Raw genomic sequence first — 22,951 nt, 5'->3', positions numbered from 1 at the left:
TCTATCTTTTTCTAAGATATAATTGTCACTAAGAAGCTTTATTCAAGCAAGGAGTGTCAATGATATCCAAAATATTCCCATCATTGGAAGCAAAAGCTATGAAGGGAAAATTAGTTTAATTTGCATTTCCGACTAAGACAGTCTACACTTACTTTGTAACATAATGTCACATTACTCTAGCTACCTGGAATTGAAAATTAAGCGAGTTTATCTAAATCTTTAAACAAGACAAAAATCTCTTTGTATAAAACATATTCTCACTACAAATACAAAAGTCTTCTGAACTAATCCCCCCTATAAATGTTGGAAATCCATAAATGTTCAAAATATGCTCCAATTAAAGGAGTACTTCTGGTACCAAGAAAAAAGAGGCATGCATTAATTTCTACTTCTTTTACTTTCTTGTTTTTTATACTGTCCCTCCAGTTGTCCTGGAAGAGATTTTTACATCTTTATTTTTACCAACTCCCTGCCATGGGGAAAAAAAAAAAAAAACCTACTATTATTCTAAGGTCAGAAGCTTACAGAATAATGAACAGGAAGCCTCATGGTTCTGGCATAAAACTAAGCCTTGTATCGACCTTGACTCCTCTCTTGTACTATCCTGTTCTGCATTAGCAGAGACAGAATATACTACTGATGAAGAAATAGACTAAATAATGAGGCTGGAAGAAGATCTCTCTGAACGTAACCAATCTTAAGTACAATATTACTATTTATACAAAACCTATACAACACCACTTCTTAAAAACAATTTCCGGGGGAAAAAATCCAAGGTAACAAAAGTATTAAAATATTGGCCATTACATTTATACATACACTTTGTTATTTGCATACACATTCTTTAATAGTAAAATTTACTGAAATGTCACATGTACACTGAAAAAGAAAAAAAGAAAGAAGGAAGGAAGAAACTTACAACTTTTTCAATACGTGATTAGTGGATTTAAGTCCTAATTTTATGACATTTCTAACTCAGGCACGTTGTAGATCATTATTACAAGTAAGAAATTTAAGTTCTTCAAGTGAAAATATAATTCTAATAAATGTATTTATTAACAAGAACATTCTTATTTGTTTTGTACCTTTAATATATTTCTAATACTAAATCTTTACCCATCTCCTAGAAGAATTTTGAAAGATTAATAGTTGAGTTTTTCTCTTTTTTCAGAACATCTCATTTTTTTAACCAATAAGTTATATGGCAACATATAGATAGCAGATAAATTATATGAAGACATCAAGTAAAAATAACCAGTAAAGTTTTAAAATTAAAAATAAAAATTGCTTTTACAAAAATCAGTCTAAGTAAAAAAAAAAATGTTTGGTTTGGCCAAATATTTTTATAATATTGAAGTTTTATCTTTTCAGATAACCATGCTTTTAGGATCATGTTCTTTTTCTTTTATGGAAATTTTAATCAAGAAAACTGGCTATTCATTCACCTTTATGACTATTCATTAGGATGGTAGAAACCTAATAGTAGAATCTTTTTTTTCAAACCTCTAACTTTTCCTTTTACTGACATTCTGTGTATATTCTTTTTCAAGAAAATTCAAACCAGAAAGACAAAGGACATTAGTGAAAACCTAATACCATTTGACCTTGTCACATTAGCCCTGGGCATTAAAAAGATATAAATTTCAAAGACGACAAAAAGCAAAAGATTTGTACAATGAGCAGCCAATGGGTAATAGTTTCCACTTTCTGCTCCTACTTAGAGTCTCACTGGAAGTTAGAAAGGCTTATGAAGCCAGAGAGTCTTCCAATTAGAGCTCCACTGAGAAAAACTTAAAACAGTCACATGTCCTAATGCAAATTTAAAACATAAGTCAAGATGAAACAGTATTTCAAACAATATGTACTAAGTATCATTCTTTATATGTATTTCATTTGTTGGGGAAAAAAGCATATGGACACATAATTTCTTCCTTGCTATGAAAATATTTATCAAAAATTAAAAGAAAAATATATGCTATTTAAAAAACACACCAACCACAATCCAACTATCACATTTATAAAATTCTTCTCAGGTTTGCAAAATATATTGACATACATTTTCCTTTTGATCATCATTAAAGTCCCATTAATTAGGTAACGTAGGTATTACTATCCCTTTTACACATGAAAAAACTGAGGCTCAGGTAAGGAGAAGAGAGTTCTTCAACACCAACTGACAGATAAGTTGTAGATTCAGAATTCAAACCCAAATCTGCTGACTTTAAGTTTTACCAAACCTGGTGTTGTTCTGAAAAAGTTAATGTACATGTAGAAGCTTAATGTAAGATGGGTAATTTCTACAGTTAATGGTATTAGCCTATTGTGAAAAATCCCAAGGTTGAATTACTTTTCACTATGATTTTAGGAAATGATTTTCCTGTGGTTATGTCCATTTCTATAAATCACATTTCCCTGGAGCCCTCAGGCCTTCTCCCTTCACACTTCCAAAAATGACAGCAGGTTACACATGCAAAGAGCTTTGAGAGATTCACAAAAATATATTCAAATATAAGTGACAGTATTATTTAAAAATTCAAAATAGTATATATTATATAAAATTTTTACCTCTTTTTAAAATATAGTTAAGTTCAAAAGATTAAGTTCTATTATTCTTAAGAGTTTTTTAAGGGTAATGACATATTACTCAGTTTTGATCCCCCAAAATAGCAAACACCACCTCAATATCCAAATGTTATAAGGCAAAGCAAACAAAATTATAAATAAGGATTATTTGCTTTAAGTATCCCAATTATTGTTATCAACTCTAAAACATTTTAATAGTCTTGTTTATGATAATTCTTAGTCATACCAGATTGATAGGGCAAAAATCTATTAACTACTACTACTTTTAACTTCTAAAAGTAGAATATTTCTTTGATGATTTAAATTGTCCAAAAAACTTAAAGGCATTATTTTTCAAAACATGTTCTTGATTTAATCTCTTTAAATATTATTAGGCTCATTAATGTGGCTTGAGATCCATTTCTACAAAATATGCTAGATATGTCAATTACTGAGTGATTTACTACATATGTCCGAAGCATACCTGAGGATTTCTATTGAAATTGTATTTCTTACCCGAAAAATATTGTGAAAAGATTCAACGGGTTTGTGATGGCCCAAATTACTTAAACAGTGTTATCTGCTAGAGCTGGCTCTAGAATAAATGTCCTTTTAAAACCAAATCAACTTCCATATTTTAGATCTGATTAAAAGAATTTGAGGGAATTTTTTAATACAGATTCAGTTTTTGACTTGTCAAATAGTGCAATAGTCTAATACGTGGAAATTAAATCATGTGGGACATACATGCTGAAAGGATGAGCACTATTGTGGCAGAGATTGAGAGAAAACTTTAAGTTTTGGGGGAAAAAAGAGGCGTATATATTAACCTTGGATTGTCCCTATTCACTTGTTTTGTAGGAACCATGTAACTTAAAGAAGGAATTTCTTGTTAAAGGTGGTTTCTTTCCCTTACTCCATGTGCCTTTGATGAACAAATTAATCATATTAGCGTGAATAGGTCTCAATGAAATATCAGTGGAGGGAGACATACACATCTTGTGCTCCTGTTTTGGTTTCAGACAGTTATTCTCTGCAAAGATCCAGATGTTTGGTGGTTTCAAATGGATCTTCTGTGGCAGGTACACATCTCAATTTAACGTCAAGGTATTTTTTTAAAGTGTTACTTTATATCCTTAGGGAAATCGAATTTAAATCAATCTTAACAGTTACAAAAAGACATGGAAGTTGAGAGCAGATTCAAAATTGTTCTTCCAGGACTTAATAAGTACCACTTGAGAGAATGAGACATCCTTCTGAATTAAATTAACTACCTCCTGTATTTCCAAGGACTATATTCTTTACAAATATAAGCAAACCTGACCTGAGAGATTCCTACAAGTATATCTTTGAGAAGAAATAAAATGAGTAGGATAAGTCACAATTAAAATTCTACTAAAATTTGAGAGTGTATCAGTACACAACTTTAACTTTTTAAATTTTATAAAGTTCTATCTATATGTAATAATTTGTTGTGATGCACCTTCATCAAATTACCGGAAACACTGAACAGCTTTTCTACTTTGTTATGAAGATCACACATTTATGTTAAGTAATCATTCACTCCACTTAAACTTAAGCAAAGTATATTTTTACCTGTTTTGAGAGAGTGTCAGGTTTTGTAGTAAAGGGAGCCAATATGAAGAAAATGCTTCCACAGTTGAAATGCTGTTATCATCCAAGTGCAATTCTCTTAGTAGAACATGATTCTCCAAGGATGGAAGCTATATTTAAATTTGGCCATTAGCTTATATTAAGCAAAATATTGTTGTCATTTAACCACGTTTAAAAGTATAAAACTTACCAAAACTAACAACAGACATTTTCTGGTAAACAGCATACCATAAATCAAAGTATATTATAAGAATTTTAGTATGAATAAAACTTTCAATAATTAACTTCATAATTAGAATTTGTTTTTTAATAAAAAGTACTTTTTACAAATTTTAATTAGAATTTCATGATAGATAAATTTGGTCTCACTTATATACTGAAATATAACTGAAAGGTTGTGATTTATTATGTTTCAGTATTATGAAAAACTAATGTTAAATTAGATTTCCTTATAAAATATTCTACTATGTTGAATACTTTTTAGAGGAAGGTACATAACAGTGTTAAAGTAAATTAGAAATCAAATACAGCTGATAAGCAAAAAAGAACAAAGAAAAATTAATCAAAATTGCTTTTAAAACGTGCAGTTGATATTTTTATCAAAAAAAATATTGTGTTAATCACAGAAATTAACTAATTTAAAGCAATTACCTCACTTAGATAATTTCCCTGTAACTTCAGTATTTGGAGCAATCCACAGTTTTCAATGCCCTCGACTTCAGTAAGATGATTATATGAGCAATCCAGGTGTATAATGGTAGGAGTATCACAAAGCCCTCTCGTACTAATTAACTGATTGTGGTCCACAATTAGTCGTTGAAGATTTTTCAAAGATTCTAAGCCACCTGGAAGAAAAATTTTCCAAAATCACTTGTATCATACATTCTTTCAGACTCTAAAGGAGAGTTTCAATCTTTTCTTAATAGTTGTACCTTTATATTTCCCAATATTTCTTATTATAAGTGAAGACAGCCCAATTTCCTGGTGAAAAATGTGTAAGTGTAAAATGTATTATTATTTAAACCCGTATCTAAGAGATATATTTTTGAATGACATATATCACTTTAAAATTGAACAACTTACTAAAAGGCATACATTGGGCACTTAATGTTTTATATTCAAATAACAATGGAACAAGGGAGACATAGAAGGACTCATTTTAAAACAAAAGTTTTCAGGGCAGTCCCTGTGGCCGAGTGGTTAAGTTTGCGGGCTCTAGTTTGGCAGCTCAGGGTTTCGCCAGTTCGAATCCTGGGTGCAGACATGGCACCTCTTATCAAGCACACTGAGGTGGTGTCCCACATGCCACAACTAGAAGGACCCACAACTAAGAAAAAAAATACACAACTATGTACAAGGGGGGTTTGGTGGAGAAAAAGAAAAAATATAAAATCTTTTAAAAAAAAAGTTTTCATCTCAGTTTCAGGGTCTTTGAATTTTGAATCGTTGCTTAGGGTTGAATGTATAACATTAGAATGCCATTTTCCTATCATTGAGATAGCTACCTTAGATTCCCAAATGAAGTAGTTGCAATTGTATTAAAATTAATGAAATATTAGCATATTCTTCTGGTATTTCGAGATTGTCACAAGTGACCTCCTCTTTGCCTAGATAAACTTAAAATCAATATGATACTATCTAAGAAATATAATAAGGCACTTAGACTATAGCTCAGAGGTCATAAGGAAAAAGTTGAGAAGGTTGTTTAAATAAGCCATCAGAGTTAACATTGGAAAGAGACTCTAAGGAAGTCTGTAAAAGTTTCACAGAAGATATTAAAAATCTAGAAAATGTTGTTTAAATTGATTATTGGACCATATATGTTCTCTGTAGCTACTACCGTGTTACATGAAATATGCAACTCTGGAAAAAGGAAGTATTTTTTAAGGTCTAGAGTAAGTACCAGCAAGCAGAATGTCTTCTGTGATTATTGTACATATGCAAGTCATTGAGACTAAACCTTGGAGAATTCAGCTTCATTCTGATTTTCTTGACAAACCTCCACAAAATATTTTCTTCAATTAAATGTTGGAATATACATGAGTTTTTTTACCAAAACTTATTTGATAGTAAATTGAAGGATAATCTCGAAGGAAACATAATTATGTATACAAACAAACATCTAGAATTCATGTAATAAATTTATCCTGAAGGAATTTAAAGCATTTAACCCAAGATTTAGTCTTTTGATTACATATTGTGATTTACATAAAGAAAGGACAGACAGCCTGCTTGTATCAAAAAATGAAGAAATAAAAGGAGGAATCAAATTATGTTACCAAGATCTCACAAGAAAACTTGATTCTGCATCATATTTTAAAAATTCAGATACTATTATTATATACAGTATTACTCAGGATTATGAGTGTATTGTAAAAATACTTCATAGAGATACATTTCAAGAAAAATAACATTTCAAAGTCACAGTTTCTCTAACAGTTTAAGTCAAATAAAGCAACTTAATGTTACAGATGATTACTTCTCATAAAAAAGAATATGTTTTTATACTAAAAAGTAAACTTTCTTATAATGTTAAATAAAGTATGTAATATCTAAGAGAAGCAGGAAAATGCATAGAAGACCTATAAATGAAAAGACAGACTGAAATTTAAATTCAGGCAGTAATCTTACATTTTTAAATATTTATCTAGGCTCAATGAACAGGTATTTTCCTGTAATGTATAACAGCAATTATGACTTAGAGAAAATTGTTATCTGATGTTATCAGGAGTGAGTTGTTCTTCCCTATAAGGTATTTGATTAAAACAGATCAATTATACATTATCAATTCCAAGGGATTAGAAATAATATATTACATATAATAATAAATATAGATTAGGTACAATGTAATTTAAAGTCTGCTGAAATAGAAAATACTTTGGAGTTTAGCATACCTTATGATCACATCTAATGAACATCGATTAACCCACTGAAGCAGATAAAAGGCATTCCAGGTAGAAGGAAATTCTAATTAACATAAATTTGTAGCTGTGTGAAATAAAATGTCATTTATCAAATATTTAAACATCTTAACAATCTATTTTCATAAGCTTAATATTTTTAAAAGCCATGAACATTGTTCTTAGGTCTTTCAGAGCTAACCAGAAATAGAATTTTCGATTAGCTTATTTAGAGTGTGGAATGCATTTGTGAAACTTTTCAAAGGTCAGCCAACACACAAACCAAGAATGAAACATTAGGTTACACGCTGAGGAAAGGTAAAGTATTTGGCATAAGAAGTTGAAAGGAAACAGCCAATAAGGCAGAAAAACAATTTGGAGAGGAAAAAAGGAAAAGGCAAACAGAATTCTGTGATGATGGGAGTGGTTAGTAAAAATAAAATTAAAATAATATATATTTTTCAATTATCAAAGGCATTTTTCCCTACACTAACTTATATACGGTCAACAGTGTGAGCCAGGGTGGCAAAGGCGTCTGAAATAGGCCACTGCAGTGGCAGTGATGAAGCAGCTGAAGACTTTTGCTAGAGGCATCAATGGTGTAATCAGGATGGAAGCCACAGTGCAATGGAAGTGAAGACAATGAGTGTAGACTACTTATTAGAAATTTGATACTGGAGAGAAGGGCCTCCAAAGTCCTTAAAATAGCCCACAAAACCCTATCTCTGAACTCATTCTCTACTATTGTCCCCTTCCCTTGGTTCATTCTAACATGCTGACCTCCTTGCTGTTCCTCACACATGGCACACATGCTTCCCCCTTAGGGCTGTCTGTATACATAAGAAATAACCATCAGTGTGTGACATGTTAAGCTAGGAAGAATTAAATAGAGCTTATTAGCTAATTTCAAATATTAAGGCACCATGATTTTCAATCAATACGCAGAGAAAGTACAATTAGTCTACTCAATGATCTGTTAGAATTCCAATCTGGTGGAATTACCATGACTTCAACCTTTAGATATTGAGGGTATTTGACTGAGCATTTCTACTTCTAGGAATCCGTTATATAGTAATACACACAAAGCTGAAAAGTAAAATATAGAGAAATTCCTTGTAAAGCAAAATATAGAGAAATTCCTTGTCGTATTATTTAAAAACAAATAAATGGAGATAAGCTAAATGTCTATCAGTAAGGGAATAGTTAAATAAATCATGAAGAATCTATAAAATGAATATGCATAATCTTCAATATGAAGAAATATTGAAGGATGTCTATGATGCATTACTATATATAAAACCTAAGTTGCATACACACGCTTTTAGCTATTGAGTAAACCTGAAACAAAATCTACACATCTACAATTGCATTGCATAGGACAAGGACCTTGGGAAAACCTAATGCTGTCATCCATCAAAAGGGTTTGTTATATAGCCAAAATGGGGGAACAGGAGGGCATACCTCTTAGATTTTAAAATGAAAGTTTTAAAGGAAATTCAGTGAAATTGGGAAAAGGAGACTCAGTAGGATCTCTAAAACACTGGCCTAACTATAACAGTGATGGAGGATATGCATTAAAATATATATACATAAGTTATACCTATTAATTACTAATTAATATATATTGGTTATATAACCTAAAACTTAGCTTAATGAGAAAAAGGAAAGGAAATCATCTAAAAAGTATGTGGAACTAAGGTCTGCCAAAAACCATGTGAGTGAGGTTGGAGGTATATCTTTCAGCCTCACTGAGCCTTGAGATAACTGCAGTCCTGGTTGACCTCATGAGAGACCCTGAGCCACAACCACATAGCTAAGCCACTCCCAGATTCCTGACCCACAGAAAATATGAGATAATAAATTCTTTTGGTTTTTAATTGCTACATTTTGAGGTACTTTGCTTCATAACAATATATAACTAATACAGTAAGGATTCTATCCTGAAAAAAATGGGAAAGAAGAAAATATATTAAAAGTGATTTGGGCTATGGAATAATATTTAAAGAAATTTAATGTAACAGGAGTTCAAAGATATTAAAACAGCAGATGTAGGCAAACAAATGGACCAAAATAACACGCTGACAGAACTAACAAATACTTTAGAAAAGTCATTGTACAGAACAGAGAGCTAAAGATTGAATTGTCCACAAAAAACAGATAATCATTTTGAGAATAAATTGTGAAGAAGTAGAAGATAGAAAGACATAGATTGAATTAATTAAATAAAAATAGATGGGAAAGATAGATAAAATCAACCAAAATATAAATCAGCTATGACTGGAAAATAGAACCAAGCCAAAAAAGTTTTCAAATATACAAAAAATGAACTTTTCCAGAAATAAAAGGATAACTCACTCTGTAGTTTGAAAAGGACATTACATTCCAGGAAAAACTTATGTGGATTTATTGACAATAAGATGTTTCTTGGTTAAGTTATCAGTGAGGGAAAAAGAAAATGTTATTCAGGTATCTAGGCAGAAATCAATTACGAGGAGGGAAAAGTCAAGTTAGCTTCTAGGTTTACCACAGCAACACATAATATCAAAATGCAATAGAGTAACATCCACAAGGTACCAGTGAAAGTGTGACCTAAAAATGGAATGCACGGCTATATTCTCATTCAACTATGATGGCAATGCCAGATATTCTCAAACAGGAAAACATTCATGGAATATAGCATCCATTAGCCCTTCTTTGAAAAGTAAGACTTAAAAAGAACTAAAGAACTATGTAAGTCAGATAAGCAAAACATGAAAGGAGCTGTTGTCATGAAAAGGACTGGTACTGGGTGTGTAACATCAGCATGATGGCAGAGTGTGCTCTTCTCTTACACTCTCCCACCTAAGATACAATGAAAAGAGCATTCATATGCCAACACACAACACAAAAGATGTCTGAGAGACCCATGCAGCCATACTTCTGAAAGTGGAGGTTCTGGACTCCCCAGAGGAAGTAGAAGGAGGTAAGGGGATCTCCTCGCCCTCCCCCAATAGCAGTGACCCAGGGCACATGACTGCACATGGCTCTGAGAGCAGAGGGGAAAGGGGCGGGGCTCGTGGGAACACCTTTGCTCTCCAAGTTCCCTCACAGCCTGTGGGAAAGCCCCACATAGAGGTGGCTAAGCTATTACCAGGGTGTCTTCATCAAGCCAGCATCCAAGGAAAGCAGATAGTGAGGGCAAATTGAGAATGTCTCCAAGATTGCACTGGTGAAAGAAAGTACCCCTCTCACAGCCCAGCACTCAAGCTCAGCTGGTTGGCCAGAGACCCTGTGCATACAGTAGAAAAGCAGCCACTGTGAACAAGTGAGCTGGGGTTGTGGCAGGCTTGCAATACACAGCTCTTGACTCCCACCCAGTGGCAGCAGGTGGAAGCTGCAAACAAATACTATCACTATGCAGAGGCACAAATCCACACCATCAAACAATATGAAAAAATATTTTAATACTCCAGATCAAAAGGAAAATGAGAAGTGCCAGCATTCAATCCTGAAGGCACATAAATTTATAATCTAAATGACAGAGAATTCAAAATATCTATGATAAAAAACTCAATGAGTTACAAGAAAATACAAATAGACAATTCAATTAAATCAGGAACTTCTTCACAAAAGAGATTGAAACTATAAAGAAAAACCAATCAGAAATGTTGGAGATGAAAAACACAATGGATGAGATAAAAATCTGGACTCTCTGAACAATAAAACTGACACTATGGAGGAGAGAATCAGCAGTCTAGAGGACAGAAATATAGATATGCTTCAGATGGACGAGGAGAGAGAACTAAGACAAAAAATAAATGAAGAAATTCTCCAACTCAATAAGGAAATGCAACATAAAGATCATAGGTATTCCAGAGGGAGAAGAGAAGGAAAAGGGAGCAGAAAGTTTGTTCAAAGAAACTATAGGTGAGAACTTCCCAAACCTGAGGAAGAAGGTGGAAATACCAGTGAAAGAAGTTAATAGATCTCCTGATCATATCAATGTAAAAGGACCTTCTCCAAGGCATATAGTAGTAAAGCTGGCAAAAGTCAACAACAAAGAAAAAATATTAAGGACAGCAAGGCAGAAGAAAATAACCTGCAAAGGAACCCCCATCAGGCTTTCAGCAGATTTCCCAGCAGAAACCTTACAGGCTAGGAGAGAGAGGAATGATATATTCAAAATTCTGAAAAACAAAAATTTTCAGCCAAGAATACTCTATCCAGCAAAAATATCCTTCAGATATGAGGGAGAAATAAAAACTTTCCCAGATAAACAAAAGCAAAGGGAGTTCATCGCCACAAGACCCCCAGCTACAAAAAATGCTCAAGAAGGCCCTCATACTTGAAAAAGAAAACAAAAGGTTTACAAGGCCTTGAGGAAGGATATAAATAGGTAGACAAAATGAGAAAATTGCAGCTATCAGAACAGGTTAGCAAGCACTTAATAACAACATTAAAGATATAGGTAAGGAAAACATAAAAAATAAATATAATCTTGTCATTTTAACCACAAACTTACAATGCAAGATGGAATAAATTGTGACAATAATAACTTAGAAGGGGAAGAGGAAAGGGATGGGATCAGCTTAGTATAAGGAAAGAATAGGCCATCAGAAAATGGACTTTCTCATCTATGAGATTTTTTTATATAAACCTCATGGTAACCACTAAACAAATAATCAAAACAGAGACACAAACGATAAATAAAGATAAAATGAAGAAAACCATCATAGAGAACTACCAAATTGAATTCATAGTCCAAAAAGCAAAAGATGAGAAACAAGGGAAATGCACAAGAACTGGAAAACAAGTGATCAAATGGTAGCATTAAGCCCCTATATATCAATAATCACTCTAAATGTAAATGGATTAATTCTCCAATCAAAAGACACAGAGTGGCTGAATGGATTAAAAAGTAAGATGCAACAATATGCTGTCTCCAGGAAACACATCTCAACCCTAAAGACAAACACAGGCTCAGAGTGAAAGGATGGAAAACAATACTCCAAGCCAATGGCAAACAAAAGAAAGCAGGTGTTGTCATACTTATATCAGAAAAAAGTGGACTTCAAGATAAAATAGGTAATGAGAGACAAAGAGAGGCAGTATATAATGATAAGAGGGAGACTTCACCAAGAAGACATAATACTTATAAATATATAAGCACCCAACAAGGGAGGACCAAAGTACATAAAGCAACTACTAACAAACCTAAAATGACATATTAACAACAACACAATAATAGTAGGAGAACTTAAGACCACATTTACATCAGTGGATAGATCATTCAGACAGAAAGTCGACAAATTGTGGATTTAAATGAGAAACTAGATCAGATGGACTTAATAGATATATATAGAATACTCCATCCACAACAACAGAATACACATTCTTCTCAAGTGCACATGAAACATTCTTAAGGATAGACCATATGTTGGGAACCAAGGCAAGCCTCAATAAATTTAAGAAGATTGAAATCATATCAAGTACCTTTTCTGACCATATGCTATGAAACTAGAAATCAACTACAAGAAAAAAGCTGGGAAAGTGAGAAATATGTGAAGACTAAACAACATGATACTGAACAACCAATGGATCATTGAAGAAATTAAAGGATATATCAAAAAATATCTTGAGACAAATGAGCATAAAAGTACACCACACCAACTCATATGGGATATGGCAAAAGCAGTCCTAGAGAGGGAATTTCATAGCAATAAGGCCCACCTTAATAAACAAGAAAAATCTCAAATAAGCAGTCTTAAACTACGTCTAACAGAATTAGAAAAAGAAGGACAAAGTCCAAACTCAGCAGAAGGAGGTAAATAATAAAAATTAGAGCAGAAATAAACAACAGAAAAAAAACAGTAGAAAGGATAAATGAAACAAAGAGCTGATTCTTTGAGAAGATAAACAAAATTAACAAACCCTTAGCCAGACTCTAAGAAAAACAGAGAGAAGTCTCAAATACACATTATTTATAAAACTGCTATGAATGCAAAGGTTTTATCTTCAGCTTTGAACAAATTAGTAAATAAAAATACGTTTCTCAGTTATTTTCTAAAACAGTAAATACTGATAGAGATAACCCACATAAATTAAAGCTATTTAAGGGAGGTCCTCAATAATTTTTAAGAGTGTAAAAAGGTCCTGAGTCCAGAAAAAAGCTGGTTTGGTTATGTCAGACACAGAAGACTAAGGCAGAAAGCTTTACTACAGATGAAAAGGGATGTTCAAAATGATCAAATTGGTCAATTCTCAGAAATATGTAACAGTCACAAATTTGTATGCACCAAATAGCATGACCTCAAAAATATTTGGAGCAAATAAAAAAAAAAAGAATTGTCTATAAGAATAAAGATCTACAATCATCATGGGAGTCATAAATATAACTTTTTCTCCATGACTATGCTATCATGATCTGTACCTCATTTAATCAACAGGCAGTAGGGCACAATGAGAAATGAACAGGCTCTGAAGCAGGCAGTCCTGAATTTCAATAAAACATGCCTATTCCAAAACTAACTGCATGAATATAAACAAGTTACTTAACTTCTCTGAGCCTTTGTTCCTTTATTTGTGAAGCAGGGGTGATTTCACATTATTGGGAGGATTAAAAATACTATGTTAATGTTGCTTGTACAGCACTGTCACATGCTGGGTACTAAAAATGATAGCTATTAGTGTTTCCTAACAAATATCTTCAATAAAAACAAGGAATTAAAATACTATAAGTGAAGTGAGCAAATAAGGCTTCAAAGAGAAATGTTTGAGCTAAACTTTGAAGAAGGAATAGGATATTCATATACACTCAAAAAAGTCGATACACAACTAATTAAACAGTAATTTGATCCAGTCAATGCATTTGGATCAAAAGGGGTAATCTAGATGGGAAGGAAGTTAGTATAACTTGTCACCCTTCCTCTTTTAATCTTGCAAATCTTTGCTGTCAAATGAAGGATGAGAACTGAGCAAAACAGACTTACAGCAAGCCTTACCTTGGAATACAATTACTTCGTCAACGTCTATAAGAAAATGATGCTCTCCCAGTCAAAATTTCTGATATTTCTGCCACTCCCCACCCAAAACAAAACAAAATAAATAATAGCCACAAGAATATTCAAGAGTCTCTTTCAAAGGACTTAAATATAATAAGTATAAATATAACGGCTTGCTTATTCTTCAGTTTACTGCTTCAATATATTCTTTATTAGCTCTTTAAAAGTTTCCTAGGGCCCACAAAATAAAACTGAAGCCAAGGATGTTTATCCCTCAAAGGGTTCTTGCCCATGGCAAAATTAGCATTTGGCTATACAACTTGCTACAAATATCTATTTCAAAGAATTCCTCCCACAGAAATGAGCCAATAGTCTAATAAAACATTCCTGCCACAAGGCAAAAAAAAAAACTCTCCTATAAGGAACAGCAAAACTAAAGATGTTAAATTAGGGTGGAGGTTTCCACTAAATAAGTATTTGGTAAGTGTCGACCTCCTTTAGCTACTCAATGATTGCTATATTTGAACAGTTACGTACAAATATGCTGAGTTGCACTTGATATTTTTAATTTCAATGCAAAACTCCCTCAGGATCATACATGTTGTATGGAACAAGAATACTGAAACAGGAATCAGGAAACTGGGGTTCTAGCCCGACCTAGGCCAAAAGTTAGATGAAAACTATGTGGGTCTGTTTTTTCATCTGTAAACTAAGAAGCCTAGACTGGCAGATCTGTTAATTCCCTTTCAGCTTTGTACTAGGCATTGTGTTGCATTTCAAAACTGAAGAGTAAGCTAGCACCATCTAGTGGAATCCAAAGAATTCACTAAGTATACAATGAAAAACACTTCCACAAGCAAAATCTCCAGAGCCTTATTTTATTTTACTTCATTACTTTTTTCTAATGTTCCAAAGATAATATTTGGTAGCAGGAAGTAACCCAGGCACATTTCCCCTGTGAGCCATGATGCGGTAATCAAGCCTATGTGAAAATGTTGAATTATTTCAACATCTTTCATACTTATGTCACTTTTCCAGAAAGCAGTATTGTCTGAAAATAAAGCAGCAGAAAAAAAAAATCTCTTAGTATCTCTACCCACTTACAATAATATTTCCTAGGAATGTATTACCTGAAATTTAGAAATTAATAAATTAATTGCTAGCATGAGAGAAACACTTTTTCTAGATTAAAGTTTTCCGAAAATAGTGGACACAGAAGCTTCGTGAACGAGAAAACAAAAATAATTATTTGCTCTTATACATTAGCATCATAATTATTTTCATTTTTACCCAATATTCAATAAATAAAATATAGCAATTTACTCCTATTCTTTCTTTTTCCATAAATAACTGTCACTAGGATACGCTCAGTGAAAGTCAGGGTAGTCACTTGTCCTGTTTGTTGCTGCATCCTCAGCAATTACCAGTGCTGTGTTCTAGTGCCTGGAAAAGTGCTTACACATAGTAGGTGATCAATAAATTTGCTCATTGATAAACTTGTTAATGAATAGATCTTAAAATCATTACATTTTTTTCAGCATACAGAGTTGTAACAGTATAAACAGTAATAATTTTAAATATTATACGATTATTAGAGAGGCAGCAGAATGAGTAAAAAAAAAAAATTATGTACTAGGGTTAGACTGCTGAGTTTCAAATCCTGACTATCATTTACTAATTACATTATCGTAGACAATTTACTTAATCTCTTTATGCCTCAGTTTTCTTACCTAGGAAAAAAAACGATTTAACAGTACCTAATTCATAGCGCTTATATGAAAAACAAACGAGTTAATATGTATAAAGCACACAAAATAAATGCCTGGGGATAAAAAAAAAAGTTATCTATTGCTATATTTATTATATTAAGTTGTATTTTTTCCTGTAAATAATGCTTATAAAAGAATTTTGACATACATCACGAAATTTTTCAACATTAATTTAGTTTGAAAATGTTTCTGCTGGAAAGTCAATAAAATCCAACATAAAAATGGGAGGAACAAAGAAAATTAGATTATAAATTATGTGACCTATTTTTCGTTGGCTTTGGCTATTCATTTAAAAACTAAATCAGAAATACTAACTCAAAATACAAAAGATTTCCCACAGATTAGTCTTATAAGCTTTAATGATCACTGTGGCAACACATATTCAAAAACTTTTTTCCAAATTACTTTAGAAAATAAAATACCAATTTTGCCTGAAATTTACTAATGGGAAAACTCGGACAAAAGTAAGCACAAACTATAACAATGATATCATAACAAACCTGAAAATTTAAACTGCAATTTACCCAAATTAAACTGAGTTATAAAAGATAAAGTCATGTAACTTTAAGGAAAAAAAAACCATAACACATTTTAAATTAATAAAATAGTATAATAAAATCTCTTGTCATTAAAATAAATCCATCTTTAAAATCATCAACCTAAAATGAACTTAAATTAAAGCAATTATTTTATGCATTCAAAATGTGAAATAACTCCAGATCAAGTCAAAATATTCTATAATCCAAAACTTTTACCAAAATAGAACCAATTACAGAAAGCAATATAAAAATATACACAGTATTCTTTAAATTACTACAAAATTTGTATGAATGCGTACATCCCAATATAACAGTTTATTTTTTACTACATTTGGCCAGAAAATAATATGTAACTCAGGATGTAATATATCTTAGAGATACTATTTTGAATTATATTTTTAATTTATATTTCAGTTATGATTAATAGTAATAATAATAATTAAAACCATCTCTTTCCATAGCCACAGCACACAATATGTTTAAACATTAAAGACATTAACAAAAATATATCACTAACTTTGTAACTTTCAATTTATAGAATTAAAATTTAAACTATTACTTTAAGAAAGTATATTTCACATTGTGTTTACATTTTTACACTTGAACAGTTTAATTAGAATGTAAAACATTCAGCATAAATAATTTCAAATTGCCTTAACGAGATTGACAATGTTGCTATTCTTATTTACTTAAATGCAAAGAAAGTCGAATAAAAATGTGCATTAATGTTTTCTAATAAAAAGAGTAGTTAGAGCTAGCATTAAATATTAGCTACAGCAGTAACTACAGCTTAGTAAGAATTAGGAACAAATTAAACTTGAAACTACAAATGTAGAATACACGGTATTGCTTCCAATTTTATTTCACCTCCTTAAGAAATATAGCATGAAATGGTAACTTATAAACTTATAAACACAAATCTATCTTTGTGCCCCTTCATAAGAGTTCTTAGCATCAATATATCATTGAAAGACAAAATCTATGCTTTTCACTTAGCTCAACCAGAATCTCTGTAAGCAGCTCCTGAAGATGAAAAACAGACTCCAACTGGTCTTGAGAAAGTCTACTTTCTCATGTATACTCTTCTCACACTCAATAAATACAGTGTTTTCATTGTACCCAACAGACAGCAAAGATGTCTTTTACCCTGTTTGCTCTGTACTACATGGAGATACTTCAGGTACATCAATTAATACTATGGCAGTTTTCACATAAATCTTGCAGATATCCTATCCCAGGAAATCCACTGGCTACAAAAAATTCCATACAGTACTGCTGGCAATGAAAATGAAGTAAATGGGAGTTCAAGCATTTCTGCTTATAAACAGCCTTTTTCTTTTTTTAAGTTTGTTTCAGTGTGTGCCAATACAGAAACATACATTATCAATGCATTTGCCTTCATTCCAATGATAACAACAAAATTATTTCTATATGTATTTTAAAATAAAATTTTAAAGTAGAAAATTTATATCAAAAGTATCAGTATTTCCATATGCGAGAAGTCATGAGTGGTCCCAAAGCAGGCAGCACAGACACATGGGCAAATAAACACATTAAAGAATATTATACATTATAGTTTCAAAAGTGTGCCTTGAAATGTTTGCAAAATCAAAGCTTGCTTTGTGAAAACAACTATATTTTTGACGTATTAAAAAAAAATGGGAGATGTTGGTGACTGTCTTCACCCAACTCTACCCACACCTCTTCCAGAAATTCATAAAGAGCAACAAAGAAATAAAAGTACCCACAACCTATCTTTCCAGTGTAAATGAGAGATAAAGAAACTATAAGCTGAATTTTTTTCTAAGTGAGGTAATAAGTATCCAGGAACAACACAATCTAGGCTGAATCCACACTCATACAGAGGGAATCCTATGGAAACTGAATGGATAAGTAAGAAGTGGAGGTGACCCAGTGGTGAAAGAACCCACGTATTATCAACAAGGCCTCCCTCCAGAAAGAGAGCACCATCCTGAATGGGACGATAGTACTGAGACCAAGCATATAAATTGAATTAATAAATCCAATTGGCCACATGAGAGAAAAATATTTAAGCTGGAATAAAAAAATAAAACCCAAATCTATGCTGTATACAAGCACATGCTTAAAATAAAGTGATTCAGAAAGGTTAAATTTTTTTTAATGGCCAAGTAGGGAAATACAAACAAAAAAGAACTATATTAGACAAGGTAGAATTTAGTTTCAAAAGCATTAAAGAGACAAAGAAGGGAACTTAGAATTTTCAAGGCTAAAATTCACAGTAAAGATAACACAGTTAAGAATATCTATGAAACAGCATAGAGAAACATTCTTAAAGCAGAAACCAAAGGATACGCAAAAAGAAATGGGCTGATTAGTAACAGACAAATTTAAACTAGCTTGACTCCCTCAGTCCAAGGTCGATCAAGTAGACATAGAACGCCTAAAACAAATGATCACTAAGGTAGATCTTAAAGATAAAAATATAAACTCTATATTCCAACAACAAAAAATGGCCTCCTTTTCAAGTACACATGAAACATTCCTGAAAATTGACCACATATTAGAAAACCACAATAAATTCCAAAAAGCAGAAATGGTACAAAAATCATTCTTTGACTTTAATGCAATAAAACTAGAAAGAATAACAAGACAAAACAAAAATGGCCTTTTCATATAGAAATTTAAAATCTTAGGTAAAAGATAAAATACATATAAAATGGTAAAACTGATGAAAATACCTATAACAGACGTTATGGACTTAAGCAGTGCTTAGAGGAAAATTTATAGACAAGTATTTATGTCAGTAAGAGTGCAAAAGGATACAAAAATAATTGAATTAAATATTTAGTTCAAAAATAGAAAAGAACAACATAATAAACAGAAGAAAGGCAAAAGAAACTGGTAGCAATGCGTACTAGTGTTAGAGGTGGAAAATGGTCCAAGCCATATAAAGTGTGTCTGGCACTATCTTCCTAAATGACAGAGGTCTTTTGCACCAGCAGGACATATTGCAGGAAATTAACCTAAAGATATATCTGATAAAGTATGAAATGACATAGATATCAGGTCAGTCATTATGGCAATGTGGAAGATTGGAAATCATCCAATGTCCATCAACCTGGGACCAGTGGAATAAACTCTGGTCCATACACACAATTGAATACTATGAAGTCATGGAAAAAGAATGCTATGCACTTCATAATATGTTGTTAAGTGAAAAAAAGCAACATAAAGAACAGCGCATAACATATTCTATATTTTGTGAAGGGATTAGCATATATACATATATGTCTTAGATATATGTGTATATATGTGTGTATATTTATATTTGTATAAATACACATATTACATTATACATATATACATAAAACACCTATCTACAAAAGTAGATGGGAAAACACATTGAAAAGGACAGAGATGAAAGTACAATCTCTTTAGGGATGTGTTTTTTAATGTAATTTGACTTTGGAAACATATATCTGTTTCACATACCAAAAATAAAATTGAATCAAACGGGAAAAGTGAACTGATTTTATTTCAAATTCACAACATAATCACAAAGATAAAATGCTTCAGATGATCACATCACTTTGTGGGACAAAGTACAAGGACCAAAAGAAATTTTAAAATCAATTTAGTAGTTTTCTTCTTAGTAGTAATATTGGCATTGTTGTTTTGAAGCTATCTCATGGATATAAGAGATAGCAAATAGTTATGTTAATGTTGTTATCAACCAAGAAGTACAGTGGACGAGGAAGGGCATACAACCATAAAGTTAAAAAAGTAACTTTAAAAGTAAATTCACAGGGCAGGACAATTTGTGTATCAAAAAGTATAATAAGGCACTGACTGAAGTATTCTATATTATAAAAATCTATGAGTTCATTACAATACTAAGAAAGAGAGAAGAGGGGAAAGAGAAAGAGAGAAAGAGAAAACAAGTGCAAAACCAAAGCAAAAGAAATAAAACAAAAAATAAATCCATTTGGTACCACTGAAAGTAATGAGGGCCACTAAGAGCTTACTGTAAAAATTTGTCAGTAGAAAGGTAGGCACTTATCCTTGTCTTTTCTCTAAAACTATTTCAAAATAACCAAATTGTTCTTATTAAATAAATGATTCCAGCTTAAAAAATGTGGAAGGAATGATCAGAAAACTCACCCTTTGGACACACCCCCCCCCATTGTGATCAATGATTCAGGTCACATCAATCAATGGATGAAAGCATCAGATGAAAGGTTGCTGGAGAACTTTATAATGGAGGGTTTAGTCTATCACTAGCTGTACTCAATACTCAATTGTAGCATCATTAAAAGTAAACAAGCCCTGTATGACTCCTGATGTAAGGCAATATGAAGCTCAGAGCACCACCTATGAAAAATTCCTGCCAAAATGACTGAATTTGAATCTAATCAAGCCTGTTGAGCTAACTTCCATTTATAGGAAATGCAGGGCTTAATGAAACAATTTTAATCACACTAAAAGAAAGTAAATTGACAAACTCAGAATGCAGGACATTGTACAGGACAATTAACACAGGTTCTGCAACAAATTAATGGCAAGGAAGACTGTTACAGATTAAAGAGACTTGAAAGACTTAAGTAAATGTAATACGTGGTCATTGTGTTATGATTCAAATAAACCCAGATAATTTTAAGAAAATAAGAAAAATTAAATTGTGCATTATCAATTGTACAAGGAATCAATATTAATTCTATTAGGTGTCACAATGCATTGTGGTCAAGCAAGAAAGAACCATATTATTAAAAACCATTTCCTGAGGTATGAAAGGATAAAATTATATAATTTCAGGATTTGCTTTAAAAAAGAAAATCAAAACCAGAAAAAAGTAATGATGAAAGAAATGCTGAATATGGTTATATGGAATCTCCACATACTTATTTTGTGTTAGAAGTTTTCAACAATAAAATAAATGAAAGAAAAAGCAACACATAAGCTAACAAACAAAAGCAGGCCTAAGTAGAACCAGGCCTAAACACAGAAAGTAGGCTTACTTCTACTCCTTTATCCACTCCCATCCTGCTCCCTAGTATTTCAGTCCAGACCACATTTCCTAATGACTATCGAACAGAGGAGGTGGAAAGGATGGTACCTTTTGGGGGTCCAAAAATTTAAAACATTAGTATTGTACCAGAGTAAAGTTTTTATCTAGTTCCTGATTTTTTGGCAATCCTTGATTATTCATTAACTATTATTTAAGCCTCTATCAACTCACTTGAGAATCTTACAAGTTAAAAAAGAAAAAATAACAGAGAATTTTAAGCTTGGTGGTGAAAAATATGAGATTTTTATTTTAGAATTGTCACACTGGAAATAGTATAGAAGTAATTTGAAGTCGAATTTCAGTGGACAGAAGAGGGAAGTTGGGTAGTAAGAAGTGAGAGCAAGAACAGAACACTCCTTCACAAAACTTGACAGCAAAAGGTAAGAGAGAGGAAGCAATGGTAGGAGTGAACGGCAATAGCAAGAATCTGATGTCAGACAGGGGATAAATGATGGAGTGAGGTACCAAAGAAGACTGACAGGCATACTTACAGAAAATAGAAAGACTGACCTTAACCAAGAAAAGACACTTTCATCACTAAATTATATGAATTAAAAAGTACGGGGGTGGAAACAAATATAGATATATAGGTATACAGATATACAGATGGAGGGATGGAGGTAAGGGAGATTCAAACTGATGAATTCTTTCTTTTACGTGGTATTAGTAGCCTTACCTAAAGAAGGTAAGGTTAGTACAACTGACGTATGCAGGCAAGGAGAGTATTGATGAAAAGGTTTACTGGGGAACAGTTCTGACAGATGCTGAGAAGTGCAAAAAGCATAGGCTGTATAAAAATATGATGGCACCAAACTGTGGTATTATATTCCCCAGTAGAGCCCAGATCACTACTGGTTTAAGAAAAGGAACAGGAAGATGAATATATTAATTTAAGGAGCTAGTAACAACTACCCATTTGCCAGTGGTGGGAGCATATTCCTTTTATATACATTAAAAATAATTTTATTTCCTTCATACATCTGGATAAATGATTAAATAAGTATGGAATGAGTAAAATAAGCAAATTAGTGATGGTGGCCTACTCTTAAAAACAGATAAATGAAACAAAATATAATCATGAGAAATAAATGTCTATATACTCAAATTCCATTGTTCTCACCAATTCGAGTGATTTTATTATGTGAAAGTTCAAGATTTTGGATATTAGTGCAGCCATCCAAACCATGAAAAGAAGTCAGTTGATTTTTACTAAGAAGAACAACACAGAGATCTGCCAGATTTTCACAGCTGATGGTCTCAATATGGTTTTCCTAAAACAAAGAAAAAATTTAATTTGTTTTATTTCAATGGTTTATTAATGAAATAGTTAAAGCTTTCAAAAAGAGGAAGGATGAGATATGATCTCCAAATGAATATCTGAATCTCTAACTTTGCAGATAATTACGCAGAATGTTATACTGTCTAGAAGAAAATATTAAGTAACCTAATAAATAATTAACTGATTTTGTATTTATTAATAATCTTTTAAAAGATAGAAAATACAAAGGATCATATAACAAAATATTTTAAACAATCTAAA

The 22,951-nt window shown here is 32.1% G+C and overlaps 1 protein-coding gene across 16 annotated transcripts in view; it reads right to left on the bottom strand.

Moving 5' to 3' along the window:
• The window catches only part of LRRIQ1 (leucine rich repeats and IQ motif containing 1), a 214,433-nt gene that overhangs the window by 151,248 nt on the left and 40,234 nt on the right, over positions 1–22,951 (bottom strand). For all 16 annotated transcript variants that reach the window (XM_070600704.1, XM_070600707.1, XM_070600698.1 and 13 more), the window contains 3 exons: positions 22,532–22,682; positions 4,828–5,021; positions 4,159–4,286 (listed from right to left, as the gene is read on the bottom strand). In XM_070600704.1, coding sequence (XP_070456805.1) covers positions 4,159–4,286; positions 4,828–5,021; positions 22,532–22,682 — 473 coding nt within the window. The remainder of the gene's footprint in view (positions 1–4,158; positions 4,287–4,827; positions 5,022–22,531; positions 22,683–22,951) is intronic.

The sequence above is a fragment of the Equus przewalskii genome, chromosome 29, assembly GCF_037783145.1.
Source record: "Equus przewalskii isolate Varuska chromosome 29, EquPr2, whole genome shotgun sequence".
Taxonomy (NCBI): Eukaryota; Metazoa; Chordata; class Mammalia; order Perissodactyla; family Equidae; genus Equus; species Equus przewalskii.
Note: the sequence above shows the minus strand (reverse complement) of the source record. Positions and strands in the feature narration are given on the sequence as shown.